The 27086-nt window shown below is 57.0% G+C and overlaps 2 protein-coding genes and 1 non-coding gene across 7 annotated transcripts in view; 2 read left to right on the forward strand and 1 right to left on the reverse strand.

The window, feature by feature from the left end:
- Window positions 1-1592, reverse strand: part of VAV2 (vav guanine nucleotide exchange factor 2) — a 176731-nt gene extending 175139 nt beyond the window's left edge. For 2 of the 4 annotated variants that reach the window (XM_047768856.1, XM_047768853.1), the window contains exon 1: window positions 863-1591. In XM_047768856.1, coding sequence (XP_047624812.1) covers window positions 863-1066 — 204 coding nt within the window. In that variant the 5' untranslated portion in view covers window positions 1067-1591. Of the gene's footprint in view, window positions 1-862 lie in introns of all 4 variants that reach the window. The other 2 variants (XM_047768858.1, XM_047768854.1) reach the window with 2 other exon arrangements.
- A 7924-nt stretch (window positions 1593-9516) lies between these two features.
- On the forward strand, window positions 9517-9588 carry TRNAQ-UUG (transfer RNA glutamine (anticodon UUG)). Its single transcript has one exon. It is a non-coding gene; the product is annotated as a tRNA-Gln (tRNA).
- Window positions 9589-23532: 13944 nt separating this feature from the next.
- On the forward strand, window positions 23533-26443 carry BRD3OS (BRD3 opposite strand). Of its 2 annotated transcripts, none has more exons than XR_007133330.1 (3): window positions 23533-23614; window positions 23870-23923; window positions 24206-26443. XR_007133330.1 is itself a non-coding variant. In XM_047768861.1 (3 exons), exon 3 carries the CDS (start codon window positions 24800-24802, stop codon window positions 25052-25054), a length of 255 nt encoding a protein of 84 aa, XP_047624817.1. In that variant the 5' UTR covers window positions 23533-23609; window positions 23870-23923; window positions 24206-24799; the 3' UTR covers window positions 25055-26443. The 2 variants fall into 2 exon arrangements, 1 of the variants encoding a protein (XP_047624817.1); XM_047768861.1 differs by having other exon boundaries at window positions 23533-23609.
- Window positions 26444-27086: the final 643 nt, after the last annotated feature.

The raw sequence follows: 27086 nt of genomic DNA on the forward strand, positions 1-27086 counted from the left end.
GCTAGCAGGAAGGCTGCTCCTCGCCAGGGCTGGCCAGACCTGGGAGGGGCCCCTTGGCCCCATTGGGCACCCAGGGCCCCTTAAATGTGCTGGGGTGGGGGTTGTGCCCCCCAGGAGGGCAGGACAGGAGCCTCTGCTCTGCTTAAGCAGCAGCCAAGTTCCCTTTAAGGGGCCGAGAAAGGCAGCTCCCGCCGGCCAAGCAGACATTTTCCTGCCTGCCCGCCGGCACATGTGCCTGGGCGGCGACAAAGGCCACACTACGGAGTACTCAGGAAGCCACCAGGGGCTCGTTCCCACCCAGGTGCACCACCCCGGTACTGCCTGCGCTCCGGGGGTTCAGGAGGAGGCGGGGCCCACCGACTCCCTTGTTCCCGAGGGCTGCAGGCTCCCCGCGGTGGCCCAAGCCCAGCTGCCAGCGGGTTCATCCTCCCGGGCGCCCAGCCACCAGGCGCGAAGCCGGGGGACGCCACGCCCGACGAGGCCCCTGGCGCGGCAGGCTCCCAGCTGTCGGAGGGGCACTCTCTGGGTCCTGGCGCCCGGGAGAGGGGGCGGCAGGAGCGAGCGCCCCGCCGGGGTTCGAGTTCCCCTCACCCCGGGGAGGCGCAGGCCCAGCCACCGGCGCTCCCAGGCAGTGCCCGCAGGCGGCGGATGCGCGCCCCAGGCTTAGGGGACTTTGGTCAACTTCGTGCCTCCGGGGATCGCCCCTCGGAAGGGCTGGCGCCGAGGCCCCGGGGTCGCCCCCTCTCCGCTCGGCGTCCGGCTGCCTGTCCAGGTCCCCGAGTCCCCCCCCTCCGGCCAGGCTCCTGGGACCGGGCCGGAGGCGCGCCCACCAGGGCCCCTCCCGGAGCGCCCGGACCCTCACCTGGGACATCTGCGGCCGGAAGTTGATATCCTTGAGATCGATGGAGCCGGGGGAGAGGTTGTGAAGCAGCTGGCACAGGAGGACGCCGTCGCGCAGCGCCTGTGCCAGGTCGAAGACCACCGCCGAGGGCCACACGACCCGGTGGTTGGGCGGCAGGACCTTACAGTCGATGAGCCAGCGGCCGCACTGCCGCCACTGCTCCATGGCGCCCGCGGCGCCCGCCCGCCCGCCGCTCGCTGGGCCGGCGCGTTCAGAGCAGCGCTCCGGCCAAAGTGCGGTGGCCGCGGGGCATCCCGCCCGCCCGCGCGGGGCTCGGCGGCCGGGGCGGGGCTTCGCGCGGGCGGCCCCGGGTCCCCGCTGCGCCGCCGCGGGTCCCCTCCTCTTCCTCCTCCTCCTCCTCCTCCGGTTCCTCGCGGGCCGCCGCTCCCGCCCACGTGTGGTCCCGGGGCGGGCGCCGGGCAGCGCACCGGACCCCCTCTCACAGCCGCAAGTCCCCCCGGGCCCCGGCCGGGGCTCCGCGCAGCCCGCCGCCGCAGCGCCCCGCAATCCGCCCCGCCGAGCGCCGCATTCTGCGCTCGGAGCGCCCCGCGGCCGCCGCAGCTTCTGCCCCGCCCGAGACAAAGGCCCGGCGGGTCGCTCGCTCCACGCGTCCGGGGCCTGGGCCGCCCTCGCCGCCGCCGCTTTGTTCGCCCCGCCTTCGGGCTCAGCGCTCAGCGCCTGGCGCTCGGACTCCGCGGCTCGGCGGCTCCGGGGCGCGGGGGGCGCGGGGGCGCGGCCACGGGCGGGGTGGGGGCGGGCTGGGGGGCGGGGCCGGCGCGCGCGCCTGGCGCCGCCCCCGCCCCCCGCCACTTCCTGCCCCGGCGCAGCTCGCGCAAGTTGCCGCCGAGGGCGGGGGGCCGCTGCGCCGCCCGGCCCCGGGGTCTGCAGACTGTGTCCGAGGGGCTCCGGGACTTTGGGGAAGCTGTGCGCCCGTGGCGCGCAAGCTCGCCCGTAGGGTGACGGCCAGGTCGTGGTCTCTGCGTCCCTCCTGCGTTCCAGGAGGAGATCAGGAGGCGGTCCTCGTCGCGCTGGGCGCCTCTGCACCGCAGGACAGACCCTGGACGGGGCACCGACGGGGCCGAGGCGTCCCGCGCGCCCTCTGTCCACCAAGCGGCCCCCGCGGGATAACTCGAAGCGGGAGGCACACGGCCCGGAGACTCTCCCGGGGCCCCCTCCCATCCTGTGTCCGGGACGGGGACCGGCAGAAAGCCACCCCCCCTCCACCCCCCGACGACTCCACACAAAGGCCGGGATTCCCCTGTTTTGTAACGCGGAGGCCCGCCACTCACAGCTGCCCGGAGGGCAGATCCTGGCGTCTGGGATGGAATATGTGACCTAAGTAACTGGGAAACAGGGGAAGAGATGTGGCCAGATCCGGCCCTGGGTGTCTGCGGGCCTCCACGCTGTCTGCAGGGTCCACTGACCCTGCCTTGAACTCCTTCCTGGGCCACGCCCTCTGGGAGGGGTGGGCAGAGATTGCTGCAGCTGGCCTGGCCTGACAGTGGGAGGGCCTCTAGGACATAAAGAGCCAAACCGGCCCTGAAATAATACCCATCCTGGCTCAGCTGTCAGGAGCCCTGGGTTCTCAGCGCCAACATGCAGGGTGACCCCGGGTCAGTCTGATCTCTTCTCTAAAACTGGCTCAGTCATGGGGTGGGGTGGAGGGGACCAAACTCTGGGCACCCCACACACTTGCCGGAAATCTTGGGGCAGCGCTGGACAGCTGCCCCCATGGCCCAGTTCCCCTCCTCCATCGGCATTCCTGGTGCAGGAGCCCGAGCAGGATGACACCCCAACCTCAGTGCCCAGCGAGGGTTCTTCTGCTCCAGGTGTTGGCCTCTGCAGGGAGTCCAACTTGACCCTTCCCAAGCCCGGGAGGAAGGATGGGGACCCAGGCCAGGTTCTGGGCCAGGGGGAGAAGTGGGGGAGGAGCTGGCCTCCCGGGGCACACCCAAGACCCTGGCAGGAGTAAAATCAGGCCAAGTGACCCGTGAGCTCTAAGTTCCTGTCCATGCATCCTTCCTCCCAGGAAACGGGTGCGGCCGCCTCGGGAGCAGGGATAGAAAGCAGCCTGGTCCGGACGGTGGGGTTGAGCCTGCCAGAGACAAAAGGGAAAAGCCTGAGGCAGAATCGCCCTGAGAAATCGCAAAGTGGGGGGACAGCCTGAACCCCAGCACCTCCGGCCCCTGCTCTGCAGGAACATGTTCCCTGGCAGGGCCCCCTCCCTCTGTGACACGGGGAGCACCGCTCCTTCAGAATCGCGTGTGGGGAATGAGCAGGATTGGAACCCCAGAGCTTCGCACAGTACTTAGGGCAGAATGGGGCACCCCATTCATGTCCTGTGCAGGGAACCAGCCGAGAGAACCAGCCCAGGGCTGGCCAGCCAGTAACACTGATGATCATCTGCCGCCCCCTGGTGGGGGCTGTAGGCACTGCTGCCACCTGGCCAAGGCGCTGAGCTGCCCAGGGGCACGGAGAAGCAGGGTTAGCCTCGAGAACAGCCAAGTCCAGGGACTCAGGCCTCACTCAGGCGGGCTCACTGAGCCCATGACAACACCTTCCCAGTGTCCTAATGCGTACAGTGGGACAGTGACCCACTGTGTGGACCTCACAGGGTTTGGGGGAGGCGCTGCAGGAGGGCTGGATGTGAGCGAATGAACTCATCATTGAAGCTTGGTAGCAGCCCTCTTCCCAACACGTGGTGTGGGTGTCATGAGCAGGTCTGGACTGTTTCAACTCAAAATACACATCAAGAAGAGGGAACACCCTTCTAGAAAATCCTACCACCATCCACCTCGTCTTGGACTCAGAGCTGTTTGCCAGGACTGCCTTGGCACACCTCTGGGGGGCGCAATTCCCACTGCAGTCTATGGAGATGGCACCCCGACTACCCCAGGCTATAAGTGAACAGCACCCTCTGGAGGCTGCGCCTCAGCTCCGCCATTCCCTAGCAAGACAGGCCCGTGCTAAACAGAGATGGTCCCCAGGAGCGGCGGGAAGCCGGGGCCCCCAGCCCAGGGGTGCAGATGAAACCCACAGTGTAGGAGGAGGGTCCCGGGCCCCCTCTTCCTGGGGCCTCCCTTTCCACCTGCACATCTGCACCACCCTTTCCCCCTTCAGTAGGTCCTCAGCACCCAGCGAGGACCCGGTCAAACCTTGGTGAGGCCCTGTCACTCGCCTGCTCAGAGAAGAGGGGTCTTCCGTGGCTCCCCCTCACCAGAGAGAAAAATCATCTCTCTTCCCATGCAGGTCCCACATGGTGTGCCCTTCCCTGGATGACCTCACTTCCTGCAGCTCCCCAGCCGCGCCCCTACCTCAGGGCCTTTGCATCTGCCACCCCTCTGCCTGGAACTCTTGCCTAGAGGATGGCAGGATGGCTCACCCCTCCCTCCCTCTTCCAACCTTCTCCCCAGGTGACTCTCTCTCCTCTGCACTTTGGGCCACCACATCGGTGGCTTGGTTTGCTCAGTCTCAGCCCTCTAGACTGTCAGCTCTGTGGCAGCGGGGACATCTCTGTCCTGTCCCCAGTCCACTCCCAGCACTGCCAATTGGGCTCAGCCTGTGGCCGGCAGTCAAAACATAGTTGCTGGGGGAATTTCCATCGTAGCTCAGTGGTTAACGAATCCGACGAGGAACCATGAGGTTGCGGGTTTGATCCCTGGGCTCGCTCAGTGGGTTAAGGATCCGGCGTTGCCATGAGCTGGGGTGTAGGTCGCAGACACAGCTCAGATCTGGCGTTGCTGTGGCTCTGGCGGAGGCCGGTGGCTACAGCTCCGATTAGACCCCTAGCCTGGGAACCTCCATGTGCCGCGGGTGCGGCCCTAGAAAAGAAGAAGAAAAAAAAAATACTCGTTGGATGAAACACCAAATGAATAAACCCACAGCTCAGCAAAGCACTGCAACTATGTTTTTTAAATCTATTATTTTCTCTCGTAGAAGTCGCAGAAACGAGTGAAACTGATTCAAAGGGTTAAAACACAGGCCACCTCCTCTATTGATTTACAGCGTATTTTACCATCATTACGTGGCTCTGAAACACCACACTCCATGCATTACTTAGCACATTTTCTAAGAGCAGTCCTGCTAACAGCCGCTCCCATTGCTTGAGCGCAGGGTGGCTGGCCTGCAGGCGTTTCATGGGTCACGCGGCCTCCATGAAGCCTCCAAGCTGCCATCAACTGTCAGGGTCCTGCAGGGTTAAATGCAGAAGCCAAGCACACCATGAGCAGCCCCGTCCCCCAGCGAGATGCAAAGGAGTCGGGACCAAAGGCTCCTGCTCGCGCCCCCAGCTGTCGCTGCTACAAGGGGTTTCCACACCTGGAACCTGAAGCTGTCTGTTGGCACGCTGCTTTGGGTGGGCCGGGAAAACGCTGTGGTGTGGACTCAGCAACAGAATGTGGTGCCTTAAAAGGCTGGTGTGCACGCACACGCACGCACACACCTGCTGCAGAAACAGGCCCAGGCGTGGTCAGGAGCAGCAAAGCAGGCCAGGAGTGGAGGCAGGGGAAACAGCCCAGCTCTGGGTTGAAGGAGGACAGGGGACAAAATGCCGCCACCAGCCTCAAGCTCCTGGAGGTGGTCTGGTATCTGAGGGGTCGTGGGGGGGGGGGCGGCGGTCCCAGAGGAGGTCTTTGGGACAAGGTCAGGTGACAGACCAGGGCTGCTGCCTGGGAGGCCTGCCTGGGCTTCCCACGTCTGCTTCGCAGGGAACGCCGTCCAGCTGTCCAGCTCCAGGCCACGTGCTTTGCTCATCTATCTGCGGGGGATGGTCACCAAGCTTGAGGACCGGACCAAGGTGAGGTGTTGGGCAGAGCAGGGTTGGAGCCCCAGCCTCCAGCTGGGGACTTAGCTTCCGGCCGATGATATGCTGGTTCTCAGACAGCAGTGCGGGGGTGGGGTGGGGGAACCAGAGTCCACAAGCACCCCGCAAAGCCACCGGGGCTCCCCCAAAGTCGCCCCATCAGCAGGAGTCCCTGTTGCCCCGGGGGCCCTGGGAATTTGCTCGGAACAGGCACAGGTGTGCCTCCCCGTGTGTGGTACGTGGGGCGTCCTGCCGTGGAAGGGCTCGAGAGCTCTCTCTGCCCATCCAAACATCTGAGAGCTCTCTCTGCCCGTTCCACACGGGCCTTCTCAGAGAACCAGACATTCCGCAGCCCAGATCTCCCCAAGATGCCACCAGCTGCTATGAGGTCTCGGTCCTTTCTATCAACAGGCCTTTATTCCATCGCTAGGGTCCCAGGGAGGTACGGGAAGCTTCTCCTGCAAAGGCGCTCCCTGGATGCTGGGGTCCATCCGTCCCTCTCCCCATCCCCCCATCCCTCCCCATCCCTCCCCCCATCCTTTCCACATCCCTCCATCCATCCGCCAGCCCTTCCACATGCTCTGTCCAGAAAGCACTTACCGAGAGCTGGCCTGGTCCCCGGGGGACGGGAAGTGAATATTTCGACTCTTCCCGACATGACTGGGTACAGGAATTATTCTCACGTCCAAACCACATGAACACACACATTTTGCAGATTCCATTTGTAGCTACATCATGCAAATTCAGCTGCCACAATTTCCCGGGAAACTATAGGTGTCGAAAAAGACCATCTGGCCCGCATGGAGTCAGATGACGCCTCACTGGATTGCTGGGTGTGGGCTTCTTACATTTTGTTTCCAAAGGCAAAATACACGACTTTTCATTGCTTGTTGCTTTGACTTTGAAATTTAAATGTTCAAAGTCAAATGTCATTGCCCGCGGATTATACCCCTAACCGTGACCTCTGACACTTTACTGCCTGTGCTTCTTGTCTGGACACCTGCAAGGTCAGGGTGCAGCAATTACTTAAGGCTCTAAGGAGGGGAGGGGCCTCCAGGGGTTAATTCATCTGCAGGCATGAGGCTGCGAAGTCCGGATTCCAGGCAGATCCCGGATTTCTTTCTTTTTTTTTTTTTTTTGTCTTTTTGCCATTTTCTTGGGCCACTCTCACGGCATATGGAGAGTCCCAGGCTAGGGGTCGAATCAGAGCTGTAGCCACCGGCCTCCGCCACAGCCACAGCAATGCCAGATCCGAGCCGTCTTGCGACCTACACCACAGCTCACGGCAATGCCGGATCCTTAACCCACTGAGCAAGGCCAGGGATCGAACCCGCAACCTCATGGTTCCTAGTCAGATTCGTTAACCACTGAATCATGATGGGAACTCCAGATCCCGGATTTCTGTAGGAGCTCTCTTAACGCCACCTCAACGGGGGATAGAGGTGGGAGCCCATTCAGGCTGAGGGAAGCCCCCAAGCCCCAGCAGGCTGGCTGTGCATCGCGGGACGCAAAAGGTGGCCCGGGTACCACTGCCGCAGAATGTGGTCCTGGGCGGGTTCAGCCGTGACACTGGGGCCGCCGCTGCGAGGAGGCAGCACCCGTGGTTCTCGGAACACAGCCTGCAGAGCCCCGCTCGAGGTCTGGCCGCTGTCCTCGCTGGTGTTCAACACCGCTCCCACCCGAGCAGCCGACCCGCGGCACCGTCCCCTCCTGGGTCAATCCGGGGACACAACCAAGGAGGGGTGCCTGCTGGACCCCGGGACGCGTCCATCCCCCAAAAGCCACCCCAAGCGGCTGCCCCCACCACGCCGCCCACGCCACGCCCATCTGCTTCCTGTCTCCACGGCCCCGCCTCTTCCGGTCACGTCGCGTCCGTGGAATCGCAGAACACGTGGCTTCCCTGCGCACAGCCTGGTGCCAGGTTCGTGCACGTGGTCGCCGGTGAACACGTCCTCCGTTCCTTTTTACGGCTGGAGAATAACCCCTTGTAGGTGGATTCCGTTTGAATAATTCACTTTATGTAATCCATCTTATCTGAAATAGTATCACTTCAACATGGAATCAACCCAAAAACGTATTCGCCAGCTCCTTTCCGTTTCTCTTTGCATGTTGTGAAGTCTTCGAAACCAGGGCATTTTTACACTCAGCACATTTCAGCATGACCGCTAAACTGTCATCGGAAACGCTGATCACCGTTAAGGACGCGTTTGATCCGTAGCTAAAGTTCAGAAGACGTATCATTTGAAAAAATAGACGCGTGTGCCTAGGGTAATTTAAATGCACTTACAAGTTTGCCTAAAACTGAACTGAATATCCGGTGTGACGTTAACTGAAATTAAATACAATTAAAAATTCAGCTCCTCCATCAAACAAACCACATTCAAGAGTCCAGCAGCCACACGCTGTGGCTCCTGGCTGCTGTCATACTGGGCAGCATGGGATCTGCCTGAAGCCTGGCTCTGCTCCCCCGATTAGGAACCGGGACTGCTGCTGTTGCATCAATGAAATAAAAGATAGGTGCCATGAAGGGTTTTCCTCCATCACCTCAAAATCAGCAAGCTTTGCCTGCCCCAGGGGACTTGTGACAAAAGCAGTCTCCCCCGGAGTGTGCTGGGAGCCAAGGGGAGCAGCTGTGCATCACAGTCCCCCAGGGCTTGGTGGCGTCTTCCTGGTCTCCCTCCCCCACTGGCCCCTGCAAAACCCCCATCCCCTCTGCAGTGACCCTTTTAACCCATATTGCTGGTCATGCTCCCTTCTGCTCAAAGCTCACCCTGTGTCCATGCAAAAACTCGAACACCCATGTACATAGCAGCGTATTCACAACAGCCTGAGATGGACATGACGCACGTCCATCCACAGATGATGGAGAAACCAAAGGCGGTCCATCCAGATGATGGAATGTTATTCAGCCATTAAAAATGAAAGAGTTTCTAGAGTTGCGGTTGCCAAGGGGGAGGAGGGAGGGAGTGGCTGGACTGGGAGTTTGGGGTTAATAGATGCAAACTGTTACATTTAGAATGCATAAGCAGTGAGGTCCTGCTGTACAGCACAGGGGATGATATCCAATCACTTGTGATAGAATGTGATCGAAGGTAGTATGAGAAAAAGACTGCGTACATATATATGGGTAAACTGGGTCACTTTGCGGTACAGCAGAAATTGACAGAACATTCTAAGTCAACTATAATAAAAAAAAATTTTAAGGAATGAGGTTCTGACACCTGCTACAGCCTGGATGAACAGCTAAAACATTCTGCTGAGTGAAAGAAACCAGACACAAAAAGCCATATATTATATGAAGCATTTCTATGAAATGTCCAGAACAGACAACTCCATAGAGGCTGAAAGCAGATGAGTGGTTTTCCAGGGCTGGGGGGAGGGGGGCAAGGGGGGCTGCTAATGAGTACAGGGTCTCTTTAGATGGAAATGTTTCAGATGGACGGTGATGATGTTTGCACAACTCTGTAAAGATCCTGAAAGCCATTAAGTTGCGCACTTTGTTTTTCAGAGCTCCACCTGCGGCATATGGGAGTTCTCAGGCGAGGGCTCAAATCAGAGCTGCAGTTGCCAGCCTATACCACAGCCACAGCCACACTGGATCCAAGCCGGGTCTAGGACCTACACCACAGCTCACGGCAATGCCAGATCCTTAACCCTCGAAGCCAGGGACCGAGCCCTCATCCTCATGGATACTGGTTGGGATCGCAACCCACTGAGCCACCAGAGGGACTCCCACATTGTCCACGTCAAGTGGGTGGATTGCATAGAATTATATTTCAATAAAGATGTTATATTAAAAAACAAACAAGGGAGTTCCCTGGTGGTCCAGTGGTTAGGACTCAGCACTTTGGCTGCTGAGGCCTGGGTTCAATCCCTGACCTGGGAACTGAGATTGCACATCAAGCCACTGCATGCTGTGGCCCAAAACAAGTGAACAAAAAAGCCCTTTGTTCCCTCTGCCTTCTGAGCATAGTTTCTTGGGCATGATTTTTAAGGCCCCCTGCCCCTGTCAGCCCCCACGGTCCATTTCCTAACCCCCACTCCAAACCCACCCTCGTACTTCGTGCTTCTGCCATTCTGAACTGCCTGCTCCCCACCTGCACTGTCTCCAGCTCTGGGCCCACAGGAGCCTGGGCCACTCAGGAAATATGCGTGTTTCCTAAAACCCATCTCAGTCATCTCCTCCCCCAGGGACTATCTCCTGCCTCCTCACTGTCCCTCAGCATCTTGCTTGTTGACGTCTGCCTGGGAGCGGGGTGGACTGTGGGCTCCTTTGGGCTCAGCCTGTGGACTCGTCCCCATCGTGTCCTCCCTGCATCTAGCACAACGCCTGGCGTCAAAGCAATCCTTCATCTAACCCCCCACCAATCTCCCCACCCATCCACCCACCCCTCTATCCACCCATCTATCCATCCAGCCATCCACCTTCCCATCCACCCATCCGCCCATCCATCCACCCATCTACCCATCTGTCCACACGTCCATCCACACGTCCATCCTCCCACCCATCCATCCATCAGTCCACCCATCCATCCATCCACCCATCCATCCATCCACCTATCCATCTATACATCCACCCACCCATCCCTCCATCATCCATCATCCATCCATCCATCCTTCCACCCATCCATCAACCCTGCTGCCTATCCATTCACCTATCCACCCACTCATCCACCCACCTATCCCTCCATCCATCCATCCATCCATCCATCCAGAAAACACTTCTAAGCACAAGCACAAAGGCCCTGCACAAGCCCTGCCCGGGATTACCACAGTCAGGAGGAGGGTCTCCGGTGTGAGAGGGGCAGAGGCTGCACCGAGGCCTCTTGGGAGGACCTGGGGGTCCCAGAGCATGGTGTGTGTTTTTCTGGGCAGAGCTCAGCCTCTTGCAGACACCCTGGGCCCCCACAACCCCCCAATGTACAGTCCTACACTTCTTCCTGATGGGATGTAGTGACCCCAACCCCAGTAGGTGTCCCCTTGGCTGAGTGATCCGGCAGGTCCCCCAGATGGGCTCAGCCGGAGGGGCTTCACTACAGGGGCCTTTGCAGATTTCTTGGCCCTTCTAGTGGGAGAAGATAAAGGCCCAACACTCCCACAACCGCTGGGCCAGGAGGCCAAGCTCAGTGGGAGATGCCCATCAGGGACCCCTCCGTGGGCACACGATGGAGCAGGGCAGGAGAGGGCCGTAGGCGGGACCTCCTGAGACCCAGAGCCCCTAAGGAGGACCCTGAGATCTCACCTCTCTGGCCTTTCTCATGACCTTGGGCTTACCCTAGGAGGGCTGGGGGCCCCTCGGAGATAAAGGCCATGAGGGGATGCTCCTGAGTTCCAAGCAGCCCCTCTGTGCCCTCGAGCAAGCAATTTATGTCTTCTTTTCTTTTTTTTTTTTTTAAGGGCTGCACTGGCAGCATAGGAGGGTTCCCAGACTAGGGGGTCGAATCAGCTGTGCTGGCCTATACCACAGCCACAGCAACGCCAGATCCAAGCCACGTCTGCAAACTACAGTACAGCTCATGGCAGCACTGCATCCTCAACCTACTGAGCGAGGCCAGGGCTTGAACCTGCGTCTTCATGGATGCTAGTCAGATTCGTTTCCGCTGTGCCACAATAAGAACTCCAATATATGTCACTTTTTGAGACTCCGTCTCCTCATCTGTGAAATGGGCACGAATAACTCAGGGCAGAGGTTGCACTGGGCACATCAATGCGCTGGATGCAGGCTCAGTTCCAAGGCAGTCCTGGCTGGCCTGTTCTTGGCCGATAGCTTCAGGCCTCACTTGCTCTGATTCATGCGGTAGAGCTCCCTCCAGCCACAGCCTCCCCTTCCCTGATTGGTCCAAATGCCACTGCCACAAGGGGGCGCTGCTGGGTGCCCTCCGCCCTGCCCGGCACCCAGTCCCTGCAGACCACAGGTTATTTCTATCACCTGGACCTTGGCTCAGAGCCTGGCACAGCTGGCCTGGTCCTCGTCGGCCACCGCTGCCCGAATGAGGGTCTGTTCCCTGGTACCGCGTGTCCACCAGGACAGAGCGCTGGCAGCTCCTCCCCTGCACGCTTTAACTTGAGCCTCACCAGGCACCGGGGTACTGTATTTCAGGGCACCGGCTTCCCTCCTGCCTCTCCCCCAGCCCTCCAGGTCAAGGTTCTCAAGGTCCGGCAACTGGGGACCTCAGGAACCCCACTTCCAGGGGCCACACCTTTGATTTTCTTTGCTGTCACCGTCATGACAGGTCTTTGCCAACAGCCACATGCACCAGTCAGGCCTGGCCCGGCTGTGCCCTGCTCCTCCTCCTGCCAGGGACAGGGAGGGGCAAGTGGCACCCCCAAGCCGGGGTCCGGGGACATCCTGATGACTTCCCAGTCACCCCCGCCAGCCTTTCTTTTAAAGCAAAGGGTGCTCCTCCAACACCCAGTTACTTCCTGCTCCCCGACCCTCACTGGATTGTGAGGGGCCCCAGGAGGCAGACCCGAGCAGCTACGATGGACTGGCTGGCCTCGGCCAGGGGGCAGCAAGGACCCCACTGCTGATGGAAAGTGGAGAGTGGGAGTCAGGTTGTTGGCAGGTCACACTCCCTCTAGCAGCTCTGGGGATACATGTGTTCCCTGGTTGTCTCTGAGCTTCTGATGGCAGCCGGCCACGCCTGGCCTGCCATGGCTTGTGGCTTCGTCACGGGCACTTCTGCCTCCGTCCCCACCTGGCCCCGCCTCTTCTCCCTGAGTCTCTCCTCTGTGTGTCCCTAAGAAGGACACTTGTCATTGGCTTTAGCTAATCCAGGATGAGCTCATCACAAGAGTCTCAGCTGACGACAGGTGGCAAGACCTCTTTTCCAAATAAGGTCACATCCACAGGTTTCAGGGATTTGAGGTGACCTATCTTTCTGGGCGTCACCATTCACCTCGCTAGAAACCCTGACAAGGACACGGGGGCAGGGAAGGTGGAGAGAGCCTATAGGATGGGTTATTCGGCCAGGCAGCAGCTCCGATGTGACCCCTAGCCTGGGAACGTCCATATGTCATGGGTACAGCCCCAAAAAACAAACAAACAAAAAAAACCTTTAACCTAAAAACAAAGAAGGAAAAGTTCCTCCTTACGGAAGAATTCCAGAAAATAAAGGCGGAAGTAAAACTGGAGTCGGAAGATCACCAATTTGCCATCCTTAATGGATGAGACCTCGATGAGCGGCAGCACCTGCCACGTAGATCACTGAGGGCGGGTGACGTTTTCTCAGGAGAGGCGGTGGAGAAGTGCCGGAGGAGCAGCTGCCAACGCCCAGGGTGCGCGGTCAACCCTGACGCTGAGAGAGCACACGCCATGCGGCGCTGGCGGCATCGCCTGCCGCGGGATGTCCTGGAAACGTCCCCAGGGCCACCCTCGAAGGAACCAGGCTCGCAAGTCAGACCCTCCTCGGATCAAGGCTCGGATCTAACTGCCAGTTTTCAGAACACACAGCGGGAAGAAGGACACTTTCGTGATGCCGTGGGGATGAAATCAGCCAGATCCAGGCTGTGGGCCGTGCACAGAGCACATGACCTGGTTCCTTCCACGGTGAAACGGCCGGGGAGAGCACGAAGAGAGATCCAGAGGCAGACAACCAAATACGGGGATCCTGTTTCCAACAAATTAAATATATAATGACGTTTACCAGGAAAAGATGAACACCGAGCTGATGTTAGGTGTCGGCGACTAATGATACTTTGAGATGTGGTCGTGCTACTGCGCTTACGTGTAAAAGCAGCAACATATTGTAGGTGAAATAATAGGATGTCTGGAATTAACAGGCATTTGTTTTCTTACAACCTATGATTTGCTTTTTAAAAAATCTTTGCTGTGAAATTTGATGGCCAGGAATATGCATAAAACATCAATGGACAGCTTCCGGCCGTGCTGCAGAGTAAGCAGCTATGAAGCAGAACTTTGACCAGATCCCAGACGTCCTCAGCAAGCCTCTTCCCACAAGTACCCCCAGCCTTCCCCCCAAAACAACCTGCCGTATCACCATCTGTGGTCCTCAATCCCTTCCCCCGCCTGCCTCCCCCGGCACCCCCCCCCCCGCTTTTTCTGTCTTTTTAGGGCTGAACCTGCAGCGCATGGAAGTTCCCAGGCTAGGGGTCGAATCTGAGCTGCAGCTGCCAGCCTACACCACAGCCTCAGCCACGTCTGATCCGAGCCACATCTACAACCTACACAGCAGCTCACGGCAACACCGGATCCTTCACCCACTGAGTGGGGCCAGGGATCAAACCCACATCCTCATGGATACCAGTTGGGTTTGTTACCACTGAGCCACAGCGGGAACTCCATCAATCCCTTCCCTTTTTTTTTGGAGACTTACCATCCGAACATGCAGCCGTAAATACTGTAACTAGTGCTGCCTCTTTTGGATGTATATACAAACAGCCTCCTTCAGTGGAGGTTTTCGGCGTGTGGGCTGGCTTCCTTTCCCACGATATTTTGTCTCTGTGATTCGTTCCCGTGTTTTGTATGTGTTAGACTTAACTCGTTTGCATTGCTCTTGTGTGCAGTCGTCCTTTATATGAATAAGCCACAGTTTATTTCCCCATCCTAATGATGCTACCTATGTATGAAGTGGTTTCCGGTGTTAAGCTGTGCGCCTGCGTGCTGCTCTGCCCACGAATCCACGTGTGTACATGGACGCGGCTCTGCGAGATGACCCCTACGAGCGGAAGTGCTGGATCATGGGATAAGCGTGCCTCAGATTTCGTGGCAAAGGACACACTATATGCCAAAGTAGCTCTGCAACTCGCTTTCCCACTGGCAGAGACAGTCCCCGCCACTACTACACACAGCTGGCCATCAGTGGCACTTGGTCCCATCAATCTTGTTCTTTTATTTATTTATTTTGGCCTCACCTGGGGCATGCAGAAGTTCCCAGGCCAGGGATCAAACCTGTGCCACAGCAGTGACGACCCTGGATCCCTAACGGTTAGGCCACCAGGGAATGCCAATCTTTTTGCTTTTAGACTTTCTTGTGTATTTGAGTGCTTTCATGTGTGGTTTAATTTAGATTTTCCTAATCAGCTGTTTTTTTTTTTTTTTTTTTACAGCCACAGTGGGGGTATATGGAAGTTACCAGGCCAGGGTTTGAATCAGAATTGCAGCTGCCGGCCTATGCTACAGCCACAGCCAGGGCAACACCAGATCCAAGCTGCATCTGTGACCTACGCTGCGGTTTGTGGCAACACCAGATTCTTCACCCACTGAGTGAGGCCAGGGATGGAACCCACATCCTCACAGAGACAGCGTTGTGTCCTTCACCCCCCTGAGCCACGACAGGAACTCCCTAATTACCTTTTTAAAAACTCTTGGAGTTCCCACTGTGACACAACAGGATCAGCAGTGTCTCTGGAGATCTGGGACCCAGGTTTGATCCTGGCACAGTGGGTTAAGGATACAGCATTGCCATAGACGTAGCATAGGTTGCAGTGGCAGCTCGGGTCTGATCCGTGGCCCAGAACTCCCTATGCTAAGGGGCAGCCAAAAAAGAAAACAAACCAACAAAACTATTGTTTGTCTCTTTTTCTTACCCAATTCTTTTTCTGTTCTGGACAGGAGACCCGCACGGATTTCTAAGTGAATGTTTCTCAGCCTCAAACCTTTCCCGTGTACCTGCTTCTTCCTGCCTGACTCCTGCTCCTGAGAGGGGCCCCAGCCAGGCTCCATCCTGGCAGCACCTGCTGAGTCCACTTTGCAGTTCCCCAGCCCCGGCAGGGCCAGCTCCCCCAGGACTCTGCCCTGAGAAAACACAACTGAGCCCCTCGGGTCTGGGTCCAGGAGGCCCCTCCTTCAGAACCAATAGCGCCCCCTCCCCAGAGCTCCATGGGGCCTTCCCACAGCTTCCATCCCTCAATCCTAGAGGGTAGCTGCTTCCTGCTACATTCACGGCGCTTAGAGTTCAATGCGTTCTGTGATCTAGTTAACGGCTTGCTTTACCCTGTTAACATTTCTTTAAATTCTCTTTATTTGAATAACTGGTGTTGTTTCTGTTTCCTCGTGGGACCCTGACAGATACCTAAATTGGTACCAAGCGGGGTCTCAGGAAGCTGACTTTCAAGTGGGCACTTTGGAGAGTGGGTTGGTCGTGGACTTGGGCTCGGACAGAGCAGCCGGCCCCCTGGGATTGAGAAGTGGGGTTCTGGTGACCCAGGCCTGCCCAGGCTTCGCAAGTTACCCAACTCCTCCTACGGGGATGCTGATGAGCAGAGACGGTGTCTCGGGGGCACTGATAACCTTGACAGGTGACAGCAGCGATGGCCCCAGGGCTGTCGTGTGGGATGGTTGTTTCTGAGCCCTGGGACCGTTGCACAGAGAAAAAAATCTCAGCACTTTAAACCCTCAGCTCAGGTCACGGTCAAGAAAAACATGGAGTCTCCGCAGCCATCCTCGAAGACTTTCTTATTTCTTGCAGCCACTGGGCCAACATTGCAGCGTATCAGACAGCAAGTTATATTCGGTGGGTTGCAGAAGTACATCAGCTCCCACCGTGCCTCAGGGGTCATGAACCTGACTAGTGTCCATCAGGACTCAAGTTCAATCCCAGGCTTCCCTCAGTGGGTTAAAGATCCAGTGTTGCTGTGAGCTGTGGTGTAGGGATGCCGGTGTGGCTCGGATCCCACATTGCTGTGGCTGTGGTGTAGGCTGGCAGCTGCAGCTCAGATTCGACCCCTAGCCTGGGAACCTCCCTATGCCGAGGGTTTGACCATTTAAAAAAAAACAAAAAAACAAAAAAAAAACCTCAGTTGAGTCCGCAGCCTCGCCCAGTCTTTGGAACAGGTGGCATCAGCTGGGAAGGAGACTCTTGGAACGCGATATCTGGTTAGACTTGGATGAAGCTGGAAAGTTCCCACCCCCCAGCCCCTCTGAGCCTGTCCTGCCAGAGGAAGGAGCTTCTCGGAAGCAGTGTCATAACCTCCCCTGGACAAACTGTCCTGGAAGGAGAGGCTTTTTCTCGGCAAACCCCGTCCCCACCAGCCCGGTGGCACTGGAGCCACAGGCAGGCTCAGATCTCAGCACGCCCTGGGGCCGAGGACGAGCCAAGAAGCTAGAGCTTCTGCACTAAAAGGATGCAAAGACCTGACCCACGCAGACGGGCAGAAACCAGCCCGTGCGTGCGGCCGTGGGGCCCCGGAAGCAGGACCTGACGCTGGATGACCTGGACCTCCAACTCGAAGCTCCGTTACCAGAGATTCCGGATTTGGTGTGTAGCTCGTGCAGCTGGAACTGAAACCAGACTCCACGGTGGCCCCTGGGCTGAACGAGGCTGAAACGCCCAAAGTTCACCGACATGAAGCAGAAAGACTCCAAAGGCTTGGAGAAAGACGAAACGTGTCACCTGCCCACCTCCCCCCACCAATTGCGTCACCCCAGCGGGCCCAGGGGACACTCACACCGCCAAGGTACTAAGCTCCCCCCGTGTCACGACGGCCACATCTCCAGGAACCCAGGGGCTCACCAAAATGGCTCTTAATCTCCGCAGCAGAAAAACCCCAGGTCTGCTGACCCGAAACCTGGCCACGGAAGTCAGGTGGCTAAAAGGGAGATTTATGCTCTGTCTCCTGTTTCTAGCCTTAACCTGGTTCAGGGGTCCAGGGCCCGGGACTGATGAGGCGGCAGGGTCCCTGGAGCCAGGACCCTGCACAGTCACCAGGACACGCTGTAAATCTTTGTCCGGCCCTTCACCCAAGTGACAGGCCCCAAGGAGAAGGAACCACCCCGGCCTCTGGGGCATTTTGCTAGAGGCTGAATCAGCGCGACCTCCTGAGACTCGCAGCCTTTCTATATTCTGAGGAACAAACCTGGTGGCATAGCAACAGCTATTTATCACTCTCTCATGCTTTGGGGGATTGGCTGGCTCAGCTTGGTGGTTCCGGCTTGAGGTGGCACAGGGCCTGGGGCTGGCTGGGGTCACCTGGACATCTGGCCATCCGCTGGGACCTCAAGCTGTTGGCTAGAACACCCAGGGGACATCTCTCCATGTGGCCTGGACTTCCATGCAACAGGGCAGCTGGGTTCCACGAGCAGAGAGTGGCAGACAGAGCCAAGGGGATGCCGTCCCACCATCTATGGACCCAGCCTCAGCGGTCACGCGGTGTCACTTCTGCCACATGCTGTTCCTTAGGGAAGGGTCACCAAGGTCAGCCAACAGTCCAGGTGACAAGAGGGGTATCAAGGGATTGTGGGCGTGTTTAGACCTGTGACAGTCCATCCTCTGGCCATGAACGGTTTACAATTCTTTTTTCATTTGTTTTTGTCTTTTCTAGGGCCGCTTCCACGGCATATGGAGATTCCCAGGCTTGGGGTCCAATCAGAGTTATAGCCACCGGCCTACACCATAGCTCACAGCAACTCGGGATCCGAGCCAAATCTACGACCTACACCACAGCTCACGGCCACGCCGGATCCTTAACCCACTGAGCAAGGCCAGGGACCGAACCTGCAACTTCGTGGTTCCACTGCGCCACGACGGGAACTCCCTGTTTACACCTCTTGCGCATGCAGAATAAACCCGCTCCTCCCTGGCCCCGCCCCAAAGCCTCATCTGTTACAGCCCCGTGCTCTTAGCATCTAAATCAGGTGCAGGTGCAAATGAGGCCTCGCAGGTGCAGAGTCCTTGTAAAGACCTTCAGACCAAAAGGCCAGTGATCTCTCCCTGCCCACACGCCCAGGACGCAAAGGCGGGGTGGGGGCGGGGGTGGGGACACGCACGGCAGTCCCAAGCCTGTAATATTTCTGAATTTCTGGGCATTGATCATTTGGTTCCAGGCTCCAGGCGTGATTCCTCATAGCTCTCTCACTCTTCCTTCTTTTTTTTTTTTTTGTCTTTTTTTAGGGCCACACCCTCAGCATATGGAGGTTCCCAGGCTAGGGGTGCAATCGGAGCTCCAGCCGCCAGCCTACACCACAGCCACAGAAACGCGGGATCTGAGCTGCCCTGCGACCAGCACCACAGCTCACAGCAACGCCAGATCCTTAACCCACGGAGTAAGGTCAGGGATCGAACCCGCGTCCTCAAGGATACGAGTCAGGTTTGTTATCACTGAGCCGCAACAGGAACTACTTCCTCATGGCTCTTGGCTCTACCCTCTGAGTGACTCTTTTCCTCCCATGACTGTAGCTGTGTTTGTTTGAGGCTTCTGTGTGTTGTCAAGTCTGCTTCCTGCCTGGAAGCCCGGGGATCGAATCATCTCACTTCGTATGCTCTTTGCCACGATAGATAGACGGAGATGGCTGGGCTGAAGCCGGTATGGTGCTCTTAGGATCACTGTGAGGGAGGTCCCTCTGCGGCAGGGTGGCTTAAGAAGCTGACTCCATCAGCTCAGGCAGCTGTGGAGGTGCAGGTTCAGTCCCCAGCCGGGTGCAGTGGGATAGGGGATCCGGTATTTCCACAGCTGCGGTGTAGGTCAGCAACTGCTGCTCGGGTTTGATCCCTGGCCCAGGAACTTCCATATGCTGTGGGTGCAGCCATTAAAAAAAAAAAAATTTTTTTAAGATCTTTGTGGGAAGTTGGGATGGGATCAATTAAAACACCATAAACTTTGCTATTCATACCAGAAAATGCCGGAGCCTTAACCCACTGAGCGAGGCCAGGGATCGAATCTGCATCCTCTTGGTTACTTGTGGGATTGGTAGCCTGCTGAGCCACAAACGAAACACCCTAAAACCCATTTCCTGAGAAATGGGCTACAGAATCCACCCCCTTCAAGCGCACCCTTGCGAGAGATTCTTAGTATCGTCACAGGATTATGGGATGCTCCCCAATCTAACCCGAGCCCATTTGAGCCTCTTTAAAAGAAACCCCACATCTGTTAGCTGTCACTCTCCAATCTCTTATTTTTTGTTGTTATATGCCTCTTTTTTGAAGTGTAGTTAATTGGCAACGTTGTGTCAATTTCTGCCTGACAGCAAAGTCATTCACTGACACACACCCGCACATTCTCTTTCCTGTTGGTTTCCATGCTGGTTTATCCCGGGATACTGAGTGTGGTTCTCCCTGCTCCACAGCTGGTCCTCGTGGTTTCACCATCTCTACGTAATAGTTCGCATCTACCGGAGTTCCCGGCGTGGCTCAGTGGTTAATGACTCTGACGAGGAACCATGAGGTTGCAGGTTCGATCCCTGGCATTGCTCAGTGGGTGAAGGATCCGGCGTTGCTGTGGCTGTGGTGTAGGCTGGCGGCTACAGCTCGGCTTAGATCCCAAGCCTGGGAACCTCCATAGGCTGCAGGACCGGCCCTAGAAGAGGCAAAAAGACAAAAAAAAAAAAAAGTTCATCTCTACTAAGTAGCCCACCCAGCTCTCCACTCTCTTCTAATCCCCACCCCCGTCCTAGGCAACCCCTAAGCTACTTTCTGTCTCTACGGGGTTCCCTGGCCCAGACCTTCTCATCAATGGAGTCACACCATCCGCGGTCTTTGGTAACCAGCTCCTTTCACTTGGCATGTTTGCAAGATTCCTCCGTGTTGAAGCACATATATCCACGCTCCGTTCCTTTTCTTAACTACCGGAAAGGCATCCATTGCAAGGACCGACACTGATTCTCAGGCACTTGCTACCGACCGGGCTGGATGGTTACGGGCTTGGAGAGAGAAGGATTGGGAGCTTGGTGACAAGGAAGAGGCACTGGAAGGACTTCTTAGAAAGGACACGGAGTGTGACGCATCTGCATCCCTGTATCCTGGGTGGAGAGAGGTCTCCAACACCCCCCCCCCCCCGCCAGGAGGCTCTCAGGAATCAGGCAGACACAAGGCGCCCTCTGGAAAGTTCTTCAGCCTCTTCTCCCCTCCCGCACCTGCTTGCTTGTGTAAAGCAATCACGGAGGGAGGGCGGAGGCTCCGCCTCGTTGAAAACACAACCTTGGCCCCTCCCCCCGGGCGGCCCTGCCCACCGCAGAAGCCAGTCCTGAGCCCCCAGGACAGCACCACCCCGGGGAACCCAGCCAGCCAGGCGGTGGCATGTTCATTGCAGGATGTGGCCATCACGGAGGGGCAGAGGTGCCGTCCTGGTGGGACGGATGCCGGTTCTGGCCTCGCTTTTCCCTGACCTCAATTGTCCACCGGCCACCTGTCCGCGGACTTAGGGTGACCAGCCCGCTACTCCCACAGCAGTGCTGCTGAGCAGGGCCCCCAGCGCCGAGCAGAAGAAGGGCACCAATGCGCCGGGGCTCACAGAAGCTGCGGGAGTTACCTATACCCCATCTCCCCGCCGCCCGCCTCCCCGAGAGCGGACTGGCCTCCCCAGGACATGGGCACCGGCACCCCTTGGGGACAACGCCATGAGAAGGTGAGGCCCTGGCTTACAGAGTCAAGTGTGTGCTTCGAGCCACAAACAAACACATGGGGCTGTCCCCTCACAGCCAGACCACTGTGTCCGGGAACCAAAGAGTGGCGGTGGGAGGGGGCCCTCCAGGGATGCCCCCGTCCCTTCAATTCTGCCCCACGTCTGAGCTCTGATGGCTCGGGAGGCTTGGTTCTCGAGGGAGGACGGGCCCGCCAGCGAGCACCTCCCTTGGCTTCTTTGATTTGGGAGCTGGGGCTGCCCCTTGGAAACGTGGGGCTCCTGATGGCACCGAATCGATATACTGAGAGGCAGCTTCCTCACTGAGCAGGGTGATGGAGCCCGAATGCCAAGGAGAAAGGGAGTTATCGCTTCACGCTGAGGTCGAGGGCGGGGAGAACTCTGTCTGGAGCCCAGGGGATTCTCCTTCTCCTCCACAGTGCCTGTTAGTTCTCTTACCATTAATAGCAAAAAAGACAAAAGGAAAACTGCAGCAGACAGATAGGTAGATGGATAGTAGGTGGCAAATAGATGGAGAGAGCGAGCGATAGGCAGACAGATGATAGGGTGGGTAAGTATATAGATGAAGGATGGACAGACAGACAGACAGGAGGACAGGGTTTGGGCCCTTCGGGAATGAAAGCATCAATCCCCACCAGCCAAAGAAACCTCAGCCAGCGGAGAGCCTGCGAAGGGAAGATGAAATGCCTCCTGACGGTTATGGGACAAGGACAGCGACAATTGTCCCTATTCCCCTACCTCTTAAGTAAGTACGAATTTGTGTCTAGCTAGTCTTTGATGTTTTTATTTTTTAGTCTCTTAGGGCCGCACCTTCGGCATGTGGAAGTTCCCAGGCTAGGGGCTGAATCGGAGCTGTAGCCGCCGGCCTCCACCACAGCCACAGCAACATGAGATCTGAGCTGCGTCTGTGACCCACACCACAGCTCATGGCAACACTGGATCCTTAATGCACTGAGCAAAGCCAGGGATCGAACCTATGTCCTCACGGATACGAGTCGGCTGCATTAACCATGGAGCCACTGTGGGGACTCCCTCTAGCTAGTCTTTTATTTCTTTACTCCCTTTAAGACTTTCCGTCTGTTTAGTGGGAAGTTAATTTTGCAGTTTAGTTTCAGGTAAAAGAATATTTGGACAAAAGAAGGCTAAATCAGAAATGTAATTAACCTCGCCCAGAAAAGGACACCGCAGCTGGTGGGACTTCGTGTGTCCTTTTCGTGGGGAGAAGGTGAAAGTGTCTCACTCTTTTTTTCTTTTTTTGTTTAATTGAAGTATAGTTGATTTGTGCTGTTTCAGGTGTACAGCACAGCGATTCACGTGTATACATTCATATATGCGTGCGTGTGTATATATATATTCTTTTTCAGATTCTATTCCTTTATAGGTTATTACAAGATATTAAATACAGTTCCCTGTGCTATACAGCAGGTCCTTGGTGTTTATTTATTTTATATTCAGGAGCATGTATCTACTAATCCCATCCTCCTAATTTATTCCACTCCCTACCTTTTAAAATTTGTGTTGTTCCTCTCTAACCTATGAGAAATTTAAAAAAAAATTTTTTTTTTTGTATACCTGAGTAAGCTTGAGGATATATGTTAAAATAATCAAGTATATGGGTTTTCTTCTAGTTATTTAATTTTTACAGCCACACCTGCAGCACATGGAAATCCGCAGACGAGGGGTCAAATCAGAGCTGCAGCTGAGGCCTACACCACAGCAACGCCGGATCTGAGCCACATCTTAGAGGTTCGCCACAGCGTGCGCCCACAGACACTGTGGTTCTTCACCCGCTAAGCCACAACAGGAACTTCTCTAGTTATCCTTTGTTGGCTGTTTTACACTGTTTCTTGTGACCCTATTAGTGTATGATTTAAATGCTTTGAATTGCACTGAAACCGATTTCAGGAGTCAATTTTGGTTGATGTTGTGTCCTGGTAAGGAATGTGCATTCGACAGCGCTGGGTTGCATGTTCTATGAATGTCATTTACGACGACTTTCTTAATTAGCCTTGGGGAGAACCGTAAAAGTGAAACTTCAGTAAGGAAAAGGACAGATACCAAACGAGAGCAGTACTGGAGCATGATTTGGAGGTGGGGTGCAGAAGGAGACAGACCTAATTCCCACTGCAGACTCGGGGTGACGTGGGAGAGTCGAGATCTGTGGTCGAGAGTGTACGCCCGGGACAACACTGAATTATTACAAACAATTGCATCGATTATTAGGGTCAAGGAAGCTAACACGGCAACAGCGACAGCAGCGGAAGGAGGACGCAGGCAGCGACACAAAGCTGCGGTCAATAACAGGCTGAGACCGATAGTAACGGCAGGAGGACAACGGCTGGACGCCCCGCCCCGCCCACGCCCCGCCCACGCCCCGCCCACGCCCCGCCCCGCCCCGCGGAGCGGTCGATGGCTCCGGCTCGTGGCGCCGGCCTGCCCGGCCTCGGCGCTCGGCTCGGCATGCCTGCGGCGCTGCCATGGAGACGCGGACCCGCGGCCAGCTGGCACCGCCCCGTCGGGCGGCCAGCGCATCCCTGAGGCCGCACCGCGCGGGTGGCCCGGGCGGCGACGACGGGGGCAGGGGGGGCGCGGGTTAGGTGACGGGGGCGGCGTCGGGGGAGGGCGGGATGCTGGGGAGGCAGTGGGGGCGTGCCGTGGGGGCATCCTGGACGTGGGCCGGTCCACCGGGGGTTCAGCGGCCGCGGGTAGTGGGAACGGGGCTGGGCGACGGGGCACAGGCCACACGCAAGGAAAAGTGAGCTTGCTTGGCTGCGAAAGCATGGGGCGGGGGGGCAGCTGTGGATGCTGCGCTGTTTGGGTTTTGCCTGACGTCATTTTTCTTTCTGGTCCAGCGGCCTCCCGGATGCTTGCGGCAGAAGGCGCTGGTGTACCCCTATCATGGGCAGGTCAGTTCTGAGCCCCGCGACCCGTGCCCTGTCGGATCCAGATGCTAACATCCCAACAAGCCTTTCCCCCAGATCCCCCAGTTCTTAGCCAATAAAAGATCTGGGATTGAAGCACCTACCCCTTAAACCCAGTCCCAGGGTCTGCCTCACCAGGGCGCCCTTGAAGTGGTGAAATGTGTTGGTAGCTGGGCTTAACGCTCTTATCCCCAGAGCGGTGAGAACCTGCTGTTGCCACCATGGCCCTTTCCTCCCCAACATGACAGCGTGTTCATTTCTTTGTAGCAACCCCTTGGGAAGAGCTGAAGACCAGCCAGGGGAGAGGGAAAAAAAAGCACAGAACACATGCTGGTTCCAGATTCCTGGCAAGAATCAGAGCGCCTGTGCTGTGCTGAAAGCTGGCCCAAGCACAGAGCAGCAGAGGCCACTTGGAGCAGCTGCTGTGGACTTCCGCCTCGCTGGACAGCATCCCTTCAGATCCATCTTTTCAAGTTAAGCGGTCCAAGGGGTGGTATCAGAATGGCAGTGGACACCTGACAAGAGGTGCATTGTCCTAATAAAGGGCATACCTGACTGTCCCCAGGAAACTGTGGCCAGGACACTGCTGATCTGCTTGCTGTCATCTCTCGTGTGGTTCTTGGGTGTCTCTTCAGAACACGCTCCGAGGCTCCTCTTACGTTTCCCTGCAAAGAACCCTTGTAAGGGGGCTGCCTACACATGGCCTGCATCTCCCGTTTCTACCATTGAGTTAGGTAAGGCATCCTCAAGCCCCACAGCTAAAAAACTTATTCGTGTGTCCACTGCAAAGCCACCGACTATCCACGAGGCCTGGCTCAGAGGCCTCCCTTGCAGGAGCCCAGAAGGGAGGTTCCGCCAGTGATGAGCGGGCGCGTCCCGCTGGCAGAGAAAGCTCTGTCTGAGAGCTATGCTCGGCTTCGATACAGAGACACCTCCTTGCTCATTTGGCAACAGCAGCAGCAGAAGTTGGAATCTGTGCCACCTGGGACGTACCTGAGCCGGAGCCGAAGCATGTGGTACTCTCAGTACGGAAACGAGGCCATCCTTGTCCGGGACAGAAACAAGCTGGAGGTCTCCCGGGACACGGGCCAGTCCAAGTTTTGCTCTGTTATGTAACTTCTGGTGTGAAAAGCGAGCCCAGGCGCCGCCCTGTCTCCATCTCCAGCCCTTGCCCAGAGGTCCTGGCTGTGAACGTGAAGGCTGAGCTGCAGCGGAAGGACCCCAGGATGCCAGGGATGGCGCCCCAGCCCATTTGCAGTCGGGGTGACTGGTGGACTTGGCTTCGGGCCTCCGTTTTGAGCTTCCGGGCGCTGCAGGCACAGCCCAGGCTGGGGCACGACGGGATGCCACTCTGCTTATGCTTCCAAATAAAGCAAGCAAGAGGGACGTCCAGGCACACAACCTTTTCACATTCTTACAGGTTGTTTTAGTGTTCGCTCTGCCTGGTAAAGAATGGGTCAGGGGACTCCCCGTCGTGGCTCCGTGGTAACGAACCTGACTAGGATCCATGAGGATGAGGGTTCAATCCCTGGACCCCCTGAGTGGGTGGAAGATCCGGCATTGCCGTGAGCTGTGGTGTAAGTTGCAGACGTGGCTTAGATCTGGCGTGGCTGTGGCTGTGATGTAGGCCAGCAGCTGCAGCTCCAATCTGACCCCTAGCCTGGGAACTCCCATATGCCATGGGTGTGGCCATAAAAAGACAAAAAAAAAAAAAAAAAAGAATGGGTCAGACCTAGAAAAGGCTGAGGAAACTGGCATCCTGTATGGTCGAACACCCATTTGCAGGACCAGGATGGGTTTACCTTAAATGGTCAGCAGCAGCATTTCAGCGGGAACTCGGTGGCACTTGAATTCTGAGTCTCGCTACCCAACGATCACTGTGTGTGACCCACCATGATGGCTTCTGTCACCAGCTTTCTCATGCTTGAGGCTTGTGGGCAAATGCATCCCAAAGCATTAAGGAAACCCCGAACTATTAAGTTACACATCCGCTGCTTGCATTAATGCCAGATTTAATCAGAGGCCGCGACTCTCTCCGCCAGCGGTGTTTCAGCCTCCGCCCGGAGCCGGCAGCTCCCGGCCACGTGCGGTGTTGGATGTGTGTTGACTAGTATCTCACACAGGCCTCCTCGGCCCACCTCTGTGGGCAGATTTATGAGTCATTTTTTACAAGGATTTGCTGGCTGTGGTAATTCAAGTCTGTGTGGCAGGGCAAATGTGCAATGTCTCTTGTCAAAGCGGAGTTTTGTTTCCTTTCTTTTTTCTTTTTTTTTTTTTGGCTTTTTGTTTTGTTCTGGATTTTTTGGCCGCCCAGTGGCACGCGGAACTCCCAAGCCAGGGATCAGATCCGAGCCGCAGCCATGAACTAAGCCACAGCAACGCCCGATCCACTGTGCCGGGCTGGGGATCAACCCTGCGTCCCAGCACTCCCGGGCCACTGCCGATTCTCTTGGGCCACAGCGGGAGCGGAGTTTCCTAAATAAATCTCCCATAGGGGCCTCTTTCCTTCCTCTTTTATCTGTTTGTCCACAACCTAACTTGGCTCTCAGGTATTTTTTTTAATAACAGTAATATCTAACGATTGCCGAAAGCCCCAATGCAGAAATGCGCCGAGCACCGCGGCAGTCAGCAGCTTGGTTGGCAGATGCAGGTGCAATCAGTTCCAGAGGCGGCATCCTGCACACGTGGCTGGTTCTGTGACTTTCCTTGCTCAGCTGTGCAGATGGGACACTTACATCGCGCCTTGAATGTCTGTCTGGTCAGCAGCGCTCCTGTGAGCCCTCAGGTGGGTGGGGAGAGACCTCCGTGCCGTCCAGGTACAGAGCATGTCCTGAGCTGCACTATGCGAGCTGGTTGGCAGACAGCCTCCAGGAGGCCACTGCTGGGTCCGGCTGCATCCGCAAGGTCACGTGTCCGGCCGGAGCCTGGTCCTGGCTGATGGAGCCTCAGCCAGCTCGCTGCCTCACGTCTCGAGGCTGGAGGGCAGGTTTCCCTTCAGCACCGCCGGGAGGTGAAGGGGGAACCCGGGCCCGTCTAGAGTCAGGCCTCTGCAGGAAAGGCTCACCCCCATCCAGGCGCCCTGACACTGGAATCCCCCGGAGATAACTGTTGTCAGCATCTCTGCAGCCCTTCAAGTCCTGCTTGGGAA

This window comes from Phacochoerus africanus, chromosome 2 (genome assembly GCF_016906955.1).
Source record: "Phacochoerus africanus isolate WHEZ1 chromosome 2, ROS_Pafr_v1, whole genome shotgun sequence".
In the NCBI taxonomy this organism is placed as follows: domain Eukaryota; kingdom Metazoa; phylum Chordata; class Mammalia; order Artiodactyla; family Suidae; genus Phacochoerus; species Phacochoerus africanus.